Consider the following 13,800-nt stretch of genomic DNA (forward strand, 5'->3'; position numbering starts at 1 on the left):
GTCGAAAATTTGAGTGCAGTTGGCCTTTAAGAATGGCCCTAGCTTGTGTAGTGTATCGCTCGGCCAAAGTGACAAGCCCATGACATCAACACGCATGCGCATTTTGAAAATAGATTGCGCTTGATGCAGGACAAATTGCATGCTTTTTCTCCACTAGTTCGTTTGTCGTCACTGCAGTACTTTATAAGAAGGTTAATTGCAACAATTCATGGAACGGACTCGAGTCACATTCAAAATACTCTCAGTAATGCACGCTTTCAACCGCGTGGAAGGATGGTCAGCTGTGGTGGTGTTGAGGCACAGCATAGGGGCAACTGCCGTTATTGTTCTTAAGTTTTACCCGAGTATAGGGTCTCTCTCTCTCTCTCTCTCTCTCTCTCTCTCTCTCTCCTCTCTCTCTCTCCTCTCTCTCTCCTCTCTCTCTCTCTCTCTCTCTCTCTCTCTCTCTCTCTCTCTCTCTCTTCTCTCTCTCTCTCTCTCTCTCTCTCTCTCTCCTCTCTCTCTCTCTCTCTCTCTCTCTCTCTCTCTCTCTCTCTCTCTCCCTCCCTCCCTCCCTCCCTCCCTCCACCCTTCACATTATTCTGCTGACGTAATCCTTCGGGCAATGTGTGTATGTGGTTGGAATGGTGAAAGAATACTAGGGTAGTGAATTCATATTGTAGGGATCTACAGTAGAATCCCGCTACAATGAAATTGACGGGACGTGCGAAAAATTTCGTTGAAGCGAAAATTCGTTGAGGCGAAATCTGCCCCAACACACCACGGAAAGGCCAGAAAAATAGCCCCGTGCATTTCCGCAACATTGGCAGCATAACTCATGTTTATTCGGATAACAAACATACCAATGGTTATCTGTTTTTTCACCACCCAAAGAACGCGTTATGGAGGGGGGTGAAGATATGCAGGCGCTCGCGACTAAGATAGAATGACTAGGCTTCAAGACCAAATGCGCAAACCCATGATTTTCGCTCTTGGCTATGAAGAATGGTAGAAGGAAAACGGCAAGGACAGCTGCTCACAACGCATACATGACGGCACCGCGCCAGCAGCGGAGCAACATTCATGCAATTTCAACTGGATACGGATTGGCTGTAGCTCTGGGGCTCCGCCTTGGCGAAGCGGGCCTGCGCCTTGTGTAAAGACGGCCAGCCACATCGTTATCACCATCAAGCAATGGCGTGCGCCTGAGTTATTTTTTGTTTTGTTTTGGGTGGCGGTGTGGTCGCAACGCGCATGTTTTTCGGTGAAACTAAGCGTCCTGAATGTATAAAAAGTTACAGATAGCTGGCGCTATGCTTATTTTATTGTCAAATAATTGTTCAAACCCAGCCCAAATCATCCGAAAATTTCGTTGAAGCGAAAGCAAGCCTGACAAATGGTTCGTTGTGGCGAGGACTTTGTTGCATTGACTTCTATGGCTAGCTGACGGGGAATTGGAAATATTTCGTTGAAGCGGCGTTCGTTGTAGCGGGGTTCGACTGTACAAACTTACTGTCTAGCGTAGTTGCACTGAACTCTGTAGAATGACGCGAGGGTGAACATGATATGTGGGGCAAAAAAAAAAAAGCTTTACAGTTAGTCACGTAAATGCTTCATATTTAAACATTTGCACTCAATCTTACTTAATGTATGCTCACGTGGTCCAAATTATGGCAGCTGTGTCAGTGAGCCCTGTCCGTTGCATACTGCGAACTCCTGTTAACTGAAACGACAGTGTGTTAAGTGAAATATTTAAAGCACAATGGAGTTATCCTTGCAGAACAGATTGCCAATAGGGTAATTGGTACATTCTGCTTCCAAGGAATACGGCGCAAATGACGAGACAAAAGCGAAGTAAAAACAACTGAGGCGCTTATATCCTTCTCAACTGAAAAATGGAAATATAGATTCAAAGTATGGCAGTTTATTTGTACCTTCAAACAAGCTCTGCTCTTGCACACAGGAGTGCCTTTTTTCACGGCATTTTTCTCCTCGCATTCGCAGGCCTGCAGCGGGCATTCGACCGCGACTGGGCGGGCGGCTGCATCACGCGTGAGCAGTGGTTCGCCAACGCCTCTGACGAGGGCGTGCTCGCCTACAAGCTGCTCGTTCAAACGGGCCGCCCCGACAACCCCATCGACAAGAAGCTTGTTCCCCAGGGGCGCCTCGTCGACGACGAGGGCTTGATCAACGCCAAGGGCTTCTACAACTACCTCTCGGCCTGGGTCTCCAACGATGCGCTCGCCTACTCCGCCTCCGAGGCGAACCTGCGACCCGAGCCCCGCCAGTGGGTGCACTCGCGCCAGGACGTCGAACTGCACGTCCCGAAGTCAGCACCGCTCGCCTACGCGCAGATGCCCTTCTACCTACGCGGGCTGCGCAACAGCGGCGAGGTGTCGCGCGCGCTCGAGAGCGTGTGGGCGCTGTGCGCGCGCTTTGAGGCTCGCGGACTCCCCAACTTCCCCCGCGGAGCGCCGTTCGCCTTCTGGGAGCAGCACCTCCGTCTCCGCTACCACCTCCTCGCCTCGCTCGCACTCGCCCTCGCCGCTGTCTTCCTCGTGATCGCCCTCACCCTGCTCAACCTCTGGGCGGCCTGCTTCCTGGTCCTCGTCCTCGCGAGTCTCGTGCTCGAACTCTTTGGCGCGATGGGCTTCCTGGGGGTCCGCCTGAGCGCCGTGCCGGCCCTCCTTCTGGTCCTGGCGGTGGGCGTGGGGGTGCAGTTCACGGTGCACGTGGCGGTGGCCTTCCTGACGGGCGTGGGTGGCCGCGGCAGGCGGGTGTCGCTGAGCCTGGAGTGGATGTTTGCACCCGTCGTGCACGGCGCCGTGTCCACCCTGCTGGGGGTGCTGGTGCTGGCGACGTCGGAGTTTGACTTTATTGTGCGCCACTTCTTCTATGTGCTGTCTGCGCTCGTGCTGCTGGGCCTGCTCAACGGCCTGCTGTTCCTACCCGTCCTGTTGTCCATACTGGGACCTCCGGGAGATGTGAGCTAGCTTTTTCTCTCTTTCTTCTGTGTTTGTGTGTGTATGCGCAGCTGTGCGGGTGTTTGTGCGAAATTAGTGATTGTGTTGACGTGACAGTCTTCCGCTTGTTATATACCTTACATTGTGATGCAGTAAGCTCCGCATTGAAGACGGGAGTGTGTGTGAGCACTGGTTATACATGCAAAAACACTAAAAAAAAATACAAGCAGGCAGTACAGTAATCTCTCGTTAACTCGAAGTCAGATATCTCGAAATATCGGTCAAGTCTAAACTATTTTTCGCCATGCGTTTACTTCCCATAGGCGCCATGTATTTTCTCCCTTTTATCTCGAAACGTCTTCTGGGGGACCGCGGATGTCTCGAAATGTTGACAGAGAGGACACAAGGCAAAGTCCACTACAGACAACTGATAAGGTCTAAGGTGTAACGTTTAGCTCCCACAACGCACCGAATGCGGTCGTGAAATCAAATTTGCGCTGAGAGCTGCGGACGATGCAGCTGATCATGAAGACGAAGGGGAGCCCCGAGAAGTGCCTACACTGACATAAACAACAAAGATGCTGCGCCTGCTTCGCAGCAAGGTAGGCTGTAGTGATGGTGACCAACAATTGATGCGATGCATTGAACAGCTTGAGAACGCTCTTCCGGGACGAGATGCGGACGCGAAACAGGCGAGCATCACGCTGTTCTTTCTTCCGCAGTAATAAAATTCACTTTTCCTGCAAACATTTTGCCTTTATTACAAAAGCTCCGCCTGTGCAGTGCAGCTTTTGCTACCAGCATCAGCTCTTATTTCAATGATCTGGCCACAAATTTTCGGCATTTTGCTTAATTAACTCGAAATTCTGGTTATCTTGGAATTCTCAGCGGATTTTGCGACTTGTTCTCGAGGGATTACTGTATGTCTTTTCGTTCATGGTGTTTAAATTTTTAATTTGTCTTACAATAGACTTGTTAGCTTGACCTACTGAAGGGAACCAAAAGTGTTAAATAATAGCTTGCTTTTATTTCAAAAGTCTAAAAAATAAAAGAACATGGGTGTAGCTGTATGTAGTGTACTGTACATAAAAATTACATTGGATGTCTGGCTACAAGTTACAGTCGATCTTTCTGAACTAAGTAGATTGCAAGAACGCAACAATAGTGAGAACACTGCTAAACAACGAGTTCCAAAGTGTGACATGTGATGCTGAGAAGGGGACGAACAAAGTATCACCGTCTGAAAGAAATTAGTCATCACCGTTATATTGCATTGGCTCGCATGCATATGAACAGCGCATGATCATGAGTTGTCGCTCTCAACTTGAAACAGCATGCTACTCATAGTTTGAGGCATCTGTTGTGAAAAAAAATGAGTGAAAGAAGCATCAGACCTGCATATTCCAACCTTATTGGAGCATCACATCACTTCCTGAACGTTACTGCAGTACGTAAACAAGTCTGTTGCCGAAATGAATACAGTGATAGTTTCTGAATAAGAGGAGGTAGGTTTCAATTTCCCAACAGGTAGCAGTGCAGGCAGCGGCAATCCTGATTGCCGCTGCCTGCGTTGCCAGCTGCTGTCCTAATTTTTGCGAAGGCGGTGAAATGGACAGGTCAAGAAAACACCATCACTGGTCGGCTGCTTAGGCCCTTGTTACCACCGATTGTGAGAGTTAAAATTGCAGCTTTGGAGGATTTATTTGAGCTTATTTCTTCACTTTCTGGTTTTCCAAAACTGACACTTAGATTTTTGCTGTATGTGCTACCCCTATTGCATGTCTCCCTGTCAAACAAACTGCTTGTAATGCTGTTTATGAATTTGAAGGCACCATTGGCGAGGGCTTTTGAAATAGGACAAGGATGTAACAAATTCAGGGTTGATGTTATCGCGATACTTGTCATGTTACGTGGTTTGTGTAAAGGATCAGTCAAGTTTCCAGGGAGTGATCGACGTTTATTGCCACATTGTTTGTCGGAGCGCGGCTGGTCGAGATAGGCCTAGCGGGCCGGTTGCGGCACACACCTCTTATTTGTCTCGCGCGCATGCGCATTATCGACCTTATGAAACTGTGACGCTAAGCTGGACACCACAATACCTACAATCGGCCTCTTTTGTTTTTTACCCGTCAGTTGGTACCGCAAGGGCGTGCAGACCGGATAGCAACACCCTCGCCGGAAGCGTCGCCGGAGCCTCCACAACGAACGGCGCGGCCCCCACGAACTCTCGGCCGTCCGTCGGTCGGTGGAACTCCCCTTGGGAGCGCCGGTGTGAGGCGCCACCCGTGGGCTGACTCGCTGAGCACCATCTCGGAGGAGCCGCCCTCGTACCACTCGTGCTCGTCCTCGCACGAAATCGTGCTCCACCCAGAGGTGGTCGTCGAGACCACCACGGTGACAACAAGCAACGGAACCACTGAGACCACCACGCGGGTGAGTGGTGGAATGCGCTTTTTTATGTACATCAACGGCAGCCGTTGTTTAGACCGGAAATCGGGGAAACCGGTTTCGTCTTTCAAGCCTAAACTTCAAATTGTTGCAACTTCTGCTTGGACACAGATATGTGCCTTACTGTAGTCCATGAATTGTGCTTATTTTTAGTGGCATAGCTGGAAGTATTTTTCGGGGGAGGTTGTAGACACTGCGGGTTAACAAAAGAAAAAATCCTGCGTCCCAGCAAAATTTCAGTCATTTTTAGGCATCAGAACAGATGCCCTTCTTATTTTTGTTTGCACATTGTAGTATATTGATTCATTGTGTAAATAGCATAGGCAAAAAAATGGGTGAAACGAAGAGTAGGGAGAGATGCAGCGCTCAGAAAATTTTGGGAAGTGCTCCAACACCGTAACCCCCCCCCCCCTCCGGCTGCATCCTGGAACAGTGCACTTGTGTTAGGTTAAGCTGCATCACTCCAGCAGTTTCTTACTAAAAGCTGCCACAAAATTAAATCTAAAAATATTTGAACAAGTTTGGAAATGGTTGTGGCACAAAAAGATGAAATTCGTATTTACAATCATAACGAGGAACTGCATGTCCCTTACAACTACATATGTCCCCTACTTTTTGCCATTGTAACTGTTCTTTGTTATTTATTGCAAGGCTCCCTTCCCCCTTAGGTGGTAGAGAGTTAAAACACTTGATGATGACCCGCCGCGGTGGGTTAGTGGCTAAGGCGTTGCGATGCTGAACACGAGGATGCGGGTTCGACTCCCGGCCGCGGCGGCCGCTTTTCTGACGGAGGCGAAAAGCGAAAACGCCCGTGTGTACGAGATTTCGGAGCACATTAAAGATCCCCAGGCGGTCAAAATTAATCCGGAGCCCTCCACTATGACGTGCCTCCATCGCCTGTGAAGCATCGGCGCGTTAAATTCCACAATCAATCAAATCAACAAAACACGTGATGATTTAGTGTGACTGATAAATCATGCGTGTACTTCAATGACCGAGAGTGTTTTCCCCCCGTGCGTGTGCAGAACACTGTGGAGGCCGGTGACCGGTCGTCGTCGTCGCAAAGCAGCAGCAGCGGCACGAGCAGCCGGTCCTCTACACCGAGCGAGGGTGGCGGCAGCATCCCCACGGTGGTTCAGTCCAGCAGCGACTGCAGCCTGCAGCAGGGGGGCGGGGCCACCACCAACGTCACCACCAAGGTCACTGCCAAGGTCAAGGTCGAGCTGCATGCACCCGTCCATGGTGAGAGGGCCAAGCGGGGCTGGCTGCACCCTCGGTGTTGCCCCTACGGGTCACCTCCCGTGAAGTGCAATTTTTTGTTTTGGTTGATTGCTTCAAAAGCACGGGTGCTTCTGTTTATTAGGACGGTTAATCTTTGAGGATGTGATCTACAGCAAAGTATTTTAACTTTGATATTGGCAACAGTGTGTGTGACAGTATACAAATTTCCCCTACATGGTATTGTCTACCAATTGGCTGATTGCGGAGCTATTTAACTGTTTTCTTCCCAAAGCTGTTGAACATACAGAGTGCCTGTGAAAAGTATTCACCCGATGAAGTGTACTCGCTGCCTGAAAAAGGAATTGCCGTCCATATTTATTGCGTGGACTTCACCTTGCGAGGTTTGACGCAATGCTGTAAATGAGAGCGACCTCGGGGGCTTTACATTTGACAGATCTTTATGCGAAATGCAAGTGCCGGTGCTCTTTTTGAGTGGCAAGTCTCGCCGGTTCATGTGCTCTTATAGGCGCTAGCAAACGCATCCAAGTGGTCCATAGGTTATGTGACCAGAGCATCATTGTGGTACACTGAAGTGCTGCTAGACTTTGACAACTGCACAGTACATGCCACAAAGCAAATGTTTGGGCACAAATATGTGTTCTGGTTTGCAGTGGGCCGTTAAATGGAACAGATTATCTATAGGAGCTGTGTAATGACTGTTTCAGTCACACTGTTGACTTGTTCACACAACTAATGCAGTGCAAATATTTTAGCAACACGGTACAAGCTTGAAGCAAGAATGTGTATAGAAAACGAAACGCCCGTTGCAGCGGGCGTGGGCAAGCAACCAGATAATGTCACAGCAAATGCTAGTGCCGCCTACGAAGTTTTGCGGCTGTAACAGCAAAGGAGATGATAGCGGATCCTGATAGGCAAAAATTACTCCCACCTCCCCTGGCGGGAACCCCTGTGTAGATGCGACGCATAGGGGGTTCCGTTGTTGTTTCCGTTAGGTTGATTCTCCCATCGTGTGAAACGTGCCGTGAACCCCCTGCCGCGGCTATGACGCAACACAATCCACTTTAATCCAAGCCAATCCAATCGAATCCAATCCAATGACCCTCATGAGAGAGCGTTCGCTATCGGAGAGGAGAGTGGGTGAGCGGCGGAGAGCGCAGCTCGTGTGGCGAGGATAATGGGGGAAGGGCGGACGCCGACGGCAATGCCGTATGGAGGGACAAGGCGAGTGAAAGAGATGCTGTCGCATCTAAAATGACTGTGGCTGTATTCACTCTGTAGCCACACCGCGCAGTTTCTATCCCCTACAACAGATGCCGCCACCTTGAGCTGCACAGAGTGCTTGTGACGTTACCTGGCTGTCCCAGGAAGCGCAGTTTCCCCTCCTGTTTTGTTTGTGCCCCCTTGGCTGCAAGTAGCTTCTTATTCTTTTTAGGGTGTGTCTCTATGTACAATTTTTCCACGGTTGTGTTGACATCTCATCAGCTTGGGGTAAATTCCACCAGCTCTTGTGACTTTCAGTGTAAATTCAACTTTGTGTCCCTTTATGTTACCACTGTTACCAATGCCAAATGCCCATCATAGGGAAGAGGCTTTACGTCGTTAAACTAGCCATGAAGTAACTGTTTTTTTGTTTTTTTTTCCCCTCCTTGCAGCCTCCGACCGGAGCCACAAACACCGACGGCGGCGAGACAGCAGTTGCTCACGTGACTGCAAGTTTTGAGAGAAGTTTCGTCCTCTGCTGCAAGCAGTTGGGCAGCCAGTATTTATTAGCCGTTCCCTCGGAACTGTTGTACATAAGTAAGCCTGTGTGTGGCGGCGGGTGACTCGCACATATCGACTAACTACCTCAAGTGAATTCGCTGCCACACACACACACAGCAATTATACGGGTACAAGAACCCTGCCAACAAGGGTTGCCGTCGCCGGAAGTAACGTCGCCGTGGTGGCCAGGACTCAGCGCCGTGGGAATCGGAGACCGGCGGAGCAGAAATCAACGATACCTCTGAGGAGTGCTGCGAATTTGTGCTTGAAGAACTGTGGTTGCTGATCAGATCAGTTTGCAATGGATGATGCTGTTGTGCTAATTGGTGCACAAAGCAAGGACGTTCTTATTGGTCTCGACGGCCACTCAGTACAGCATGGCTGACCAGCGAAAGGCTGCTCAACGTTCGAGACAGCTCCTTCTGCTTGGCGTGTCGTTTTTCGTTTGTTTCGAAGGTGTGTTCTCGGGCGAAGTGGTCAGCGTTACCAGTGAAGGATTTGGTTGAAAGCTTCGAATCTTCTACCAAAGATAGCCTGTCTATTGCATTTTCTTGGTAAGGGGGAAGGGGGGGTGTCTCTTGTTGCTAGTGCCACCTGCCAAAACAAGGTGCCTACCGCTCTTGGAGCTGATACCCCACGTTTCAGGGTGAACAGCGTGGTAACGGAAGGAATTTCACACTTTGTGGGGCAGTGTTGTCGCAATCAATCAGCCCTAGGTTGACTTGTGATGTTGCAAGTCCAGCCTTTTTGCAGCAACACAGAGGCTGAAGCCCTCCCCCTCCCCGCCGCATAAAAAGTTTGACCAGTGTGTGACGGGATAACCACACCAGTGGGCAGATGAGATTACACGATGTAGCAGAAAAGTTATTTATTTTCCGACCCTGGCAAGAGGGGATGTCTTGGTTCAAGGCCCTCCCAGCTTCGTCTGCTCTGTGAAATTATGTGGGACCACTGACTGTTTCTGTCTAATTATTTTCAAATATACTGAAATCAGTAAAGAAATACTGAAGCAGAAAAAACTGTGTGTGTCCTGTTGTGATCGAGACTGCCTGTGGTGTGGACGTGGGCTTGTGCCAAACAAGTTTTGGTGGGCCACTTGTTGGCAAAATGGAGGGTCGTCAGTACACGAGACTCGTTAGCAATTTGTCATCAAGAAATGCAGGAAGCTGGTAAGTACAGGGTGGAGTTTGTAAATCTACGGGTGCTTGTGTAAGGAACGAAAATTAGCTGCACTGCAGTACTTAAGCAACTCCTTTCTCTGAAGTAGGTACGTTTTCGCATTGCAGATGGAAGTACACAACAGCGCAATGCTTCATTTCAGGCAAGACTTCAGCTCACTTGCGCTAAATCTCTGCTCTGGCTGTCTGTATACATAGGGGCATCTATTTACAAGCAAGATAATGCCTCTTAGTGTGGTGCGTTTGCGATTTTATGAAAAAAAAAAAAACAGGATGAAAAGAATTCAAGATTGAAGGCATGGTGGGATGGTACAAGAATTAACATAAACCAATGCAATGGCTGAAAAATGCATAATAGCACTATTTAACAGAAATCGGGACAGCCGGAGGAATTTATAGTAGCCATAACAAAGAACCAGTAGCTTATATAGTGGCTCTAATACCCGTGCTACACGAACGTTTCGAAGGCCTCGAGTCGAATGTCATTTGACTTGAACGACACCCTTGAACTGCTACGCAACGTTTTTCAAAGGCCTTAGGTTGGAATGCCATTTGCGTCAAAGGAGCACTACCGACGACCTTAGGTTCTCAAAGGCCTTTGAAATGCAGACGGGTCATTCTCTCTGGCACAATTTCTGCATGCTGTAATTGCAGAAACAATTATTTATGAGCAAAGCTTGGTGTTTAAAGTGCATATGATCTTCATAATTTCTCACCTGTGTTTGTTTTTTGTCACTCGGTCTACGATTACAAGGTAACTTGGGACTCTGAACACCAGCGGTGCAAAACAAGAAAAAGAAAAAAAAAACTGGCTGTTAGTGCATGTTTTGTGTGCGCATGTAGGTTAATATAAATTCAATCGCCAATCTTTTTTTTCTTTTGCCCATTTCAGCTGTAAAATGAAATTTTTGCCAAGAGTGAAACAGCAGCAGCGGCGACACCAAAACATGGCGGGCAAATGCAGAGACTTCCAACTGCTTTTGAGAATTGTGTATGCTATCGGCGAAACGCCTTCCACTTCGAATGGCATTTGAAATTTTGAAGGGCATTCAACTGAAATATCCTTTCAAACACTTGTAGTGCAGGTAAAAAACAGCCCAGTCAAGGTTTGATTGAACACTGAGAAACAGTTGATTATTGTTGGTAATGCAAAGCAACGGTGAGGTGGCATTGAGTGGGTCCAGATTACAATACTATTATTGCTACCGGAATAAAAAAAAAAAAACCTACGTAAAGCATTCTGCCTTAGGAGCACTGAATATCTAGTCTGTCCTGTGTATATACTGAATTTTTTTAAAGATTAATGTGACCCCAAACATTTTAAACCACTGTGATGCAGTGCTGAAGGTCTAAGGACAAGAAGTGCCGTTTACTGTTCCGATATTGGTAAATTATAAAAAGCTAAACTTCCACTTCATACTTAAAAGGAAAACTTGCATAAAGTGGAATTGCAAAATTCAACCTTGAATAAGAGCTGGACCAACTCGTTTTAGAGGTCCTGGAAGTAAATTCGTCGTACCCCTGTTTACTGCTGTGTTGTGATGCTAGTCCACTTAGTCTAGCCCGAAGCCTCATGAGATTATGAAAATGACAGCTGTGGTTGCCCCTCAAACATTCTTGGTGGAATAGCAAGTCATTCACAATATGTAGGCATTTTACTGCAATTTCAGTGGTAATGTATCCTATAATTATTATCATGTGCGTTATTTGAAGAATCGTTCCTGACATACATGGATGCGTCATGTTGTTGTGTGGGTCGTCCCAACTCTGAACTCGGCTGTATTCCTCTATAGCAACATTCGTGAGCATTTCTGTGGCTGAACTTCTTTCACCAGCAGAGTCAAATGCTGAAGAACACACGGAAAAGCGACTGCAACTAAAGAGAAAATACGAGTGGGAAACAACATCAAGGATGTTTTAACACAACGATTTGCATTCGTGCGAGTTTAAATTGCCTCGGTACATTGCTTGTTACCGAGCAGCAGAGTGCCATGAATTTGCCACGTGGCAAGATGCAAAGGCGGCAAGACGGAACCAAAAACGTTTAAAAGAATGGTAAAAACAAGATCCAGTGTCTGTAACAAGATGTACGACTACTCAGGGTCTTGCTTCTCTCACAAAGCACTACATACGCAGCAATGCAAACTAGTTTCGGTGGGAAACGTAAGTGCCAACACAACTTCAAGCCAGCGTACGTCTGGCTTTTCATCCAAGCACTCGTGGGCCAAAGTGGCTTATGGAACAGTCGTTACACAGGCAATTGCATAAAACATGCTTCGTAACAGTAACCACAGGAACAACAAACCAGCAAGAAATAATTGTATTAAACAATGCGCTCTGAACAAATCTAACAAAAATGCATAGCTCTGAAGTAGGACAAGGGGCATACCACGCAAGTCTTGCGTGAGATCGTATTAATGTCCACGGCGCGCATTGGCAATCTTCACAGCCTCCGTGACGTCACGGATATCGGCGGGTCCCGTTCGGCAACATCCGCCAATATGCGTGACGTTCAGCTCCACCCACTCGTCGACATATCTCGCAAGAGTTTTGCTCGGTTTCGGTCCCACCAGCCAGCCAGACGGGGAGTACAGCTCGCCGCTGTTCGGGTAGGCGACGAACGGAATTGGGAGCGGCCCGGTTTTTTCGAAGACGGTTTTCACCGCGTCCGGATGGCAACAGTTCACGCCGACCGCGATAATCTGTCCCGCCCTGTCCGCGCGATGGACGTCTTTGAAAACTTCGGCGAGAGGCTCGCCCTTAGCTGTGCAGAGTGGCGCGTCCTTTGAAACGCTGAAGCTCGACCACGCTTTGGCGTTGGGGAACTCTCGTAGGAGTTGAACGAGGGCCAGAGCCTCTCGGGCGGCGGGGATTGTTTCGAAAGCGAGCAAGTCGACGCCGGCGTCGACCAGGCAGCGAACGCGAGGGCGATGCCAGTTGATAAAATCCTCGACGCTCATAGCGTCGGCGTACGCGCCGGTGTACTCCGACAGGTCTGCCTTTGCGGCACCGTAGGGACCAACGGAGCCGGCGACGAGCACGTTCGGCCGGTCAGAACGCTTGTCCCGGGCTTCGAAGGCGGCCTCGCAGCTTCGAGCTATCAGCCGTTCGGCTTCGGAAGGGCTCACGCCCAAGTGCGTCTGCAGGTTGTCGACGTTCGCCTGGTAGCTGCAGGTGGCGATCACCTCGGAGCCGCTCTCGATGTAGCTCGCGTGCACGTCGACGATCGCCTGGAAGTTGTCGACGAGCACCCTGGCGCTCCACAATGAGTCGTTGGGCCGAAGGAAGCCCAGTTTGCCCAACTCGGACCCCAGGCCACCGTCGAGCACGCGAACGTACGGCCCCGATGTCTTCATAATTATTCGGGCGCGTTCAAAAACCACGAGACAAGGCCACGAGCGCACAATCCACGATTGCACACGGCCGTTCTAACCAAAGCTGGTACGACAGAAACAAAAAGCGAGCTGTTATCGCAAAAAAGGGGTAATTACTTGGAGGCACTGTGATTGAACGTGATAATAACAGCCGTCGCTTCAAAGAGTTGTCTTAATCGCCATGGCAACGGCACAAAACTGACGTGGTGGTTGCAGTGTTGCGTTCAACCAGCAGGCGTCTGGGTCTCAAATTAAGCCTTGCCTCATGCCTGCAAAAGCGCCAGCTGCTCATGACACAGCTGTTCCCGAACGCACGCTGCGCAGAGAAAAGCAATCACAAGGCTGCGTTGGCTGCGTTGTGGCGTTGTCGCGCACCGTGCACACGCCTGCGTCGAGAGACAGACAATCACCTCTTGGTTAATTTGACTTGCTCAGTGTCCCTAGCGCTAACAAGCCTTCGGTGCCTTCGGCAGTTCGCTTTCAAGCCTGGCGTCGGTACATCCGTTTTCGCTCCGGAGAAGCAAAAAGACAATTATTTTTATTTTATTTGCCGCGAGCTACCTCATAAGTTATGTCAGTTCGTGACCACATTTTTGCGTGCTTGTGAACAGAGTGAGCTATAATTGCTATAATCGTTATAATAGAAGCAACCTAAAGCACTGGAAGCTTTCAATGTAGCGAGCTATTTTACTCTACGTTTTTGGTTGCCGGCGTCCGGCGTCATAGACTTTCTGAATGAGCAGCGAGCTCGTTAGGAACTCTCTGCCTTCTTCATTTGCATATCTTTGCTTCTTTCCAAACTTATATAAAACTAGAACAGGAAGTCAAAAACATATGTTACTTCGTGTAATAATA

General features: G+C 48.9%; 2 protein-coding genes and 1 long non-coding RNA gene across 3 annotated transcripts in view; 1 reads left to right on the forward strand and 2 right to left on the reverse strand.

The window, feature by feature from the left end:
- The window catches only part of Ptc (protein patched), a gene marked incomplete in the record, with an annotated part of 37,340 nt that extends 27,979 nt beyond the window's left edge, over positions 1–9,361 (forward strand). Inside the window, 4 exon segments of the mRNA XM_077692977.1 lie at positions 1,984–2,963; positions 5,076–5,375; positions 6,416–6,632; positions 8,285–9,361. Of these exon segments, the coding sequence (XP_077549103.1) occupies positions 1,984–2,963; positions 5,076–5,375; positions 6,416–6,632; positions 8,285–8,352 (1,565 nt within the window).
- Positions 9,204–13,656, reverse strand: LOC144162455 (uncharacterized). The gene is made up of 2 exons (XR_013320680.1): positions 13,063–13,656; positions 9,204–10,338 (listed from the first exon to the last, which is right to left on the reverse strand). It is a non-coding gene; the product is annotated as an uncharacterized LOC144162455 (long non-coding RNA).
- LOC144162452 (homocysteine S-methyltransferase YbgG-like) lies at positions 11,876–13,068 on the reverse strand. The gene has a single exon (XM_077692979.1). The coding sequence runs from the start codon at positions 12,925–12,927 to the stop codon at positions 11,986–11,988; it is 942 nt and encodes a 313-aa protein (XP_077549105.1). The 5' UTR covers positions 12,928–13,068; the 3' UTR covers positions 11,876–11,985.
- Positions 13,657–13,800: the final 144 nt, after the last annotated feature.

This window comes from Haemaphysalis longicornis, unplaced genomic scaffold, assembly GCF_048455015.1.
Source record: "Haemaphysalis longicornis isolate Haplotype H1 unplaced genomic scaffold, Haemaphysalis longicornis Haplotype H1 scaffold_12, whole genome shotgun sequence".
Lineage (NCBI taxonomy): Eukaryota > Metazoa > Arthropoda > Arachnida > Ixodida > Ixodidae > Haemaphysalis > Haemaphysalis longicornis.

What these genes read in the sequence shown, in the direction of transcription:
- LOC144162452 (XM_077692979.1), bottom strand. Translation starts at nt 12,927, where the DNA reads ATGAAGACATCGGGGCCGTACGTTCGCGTGCTCGACGGTGGCCTGGGG.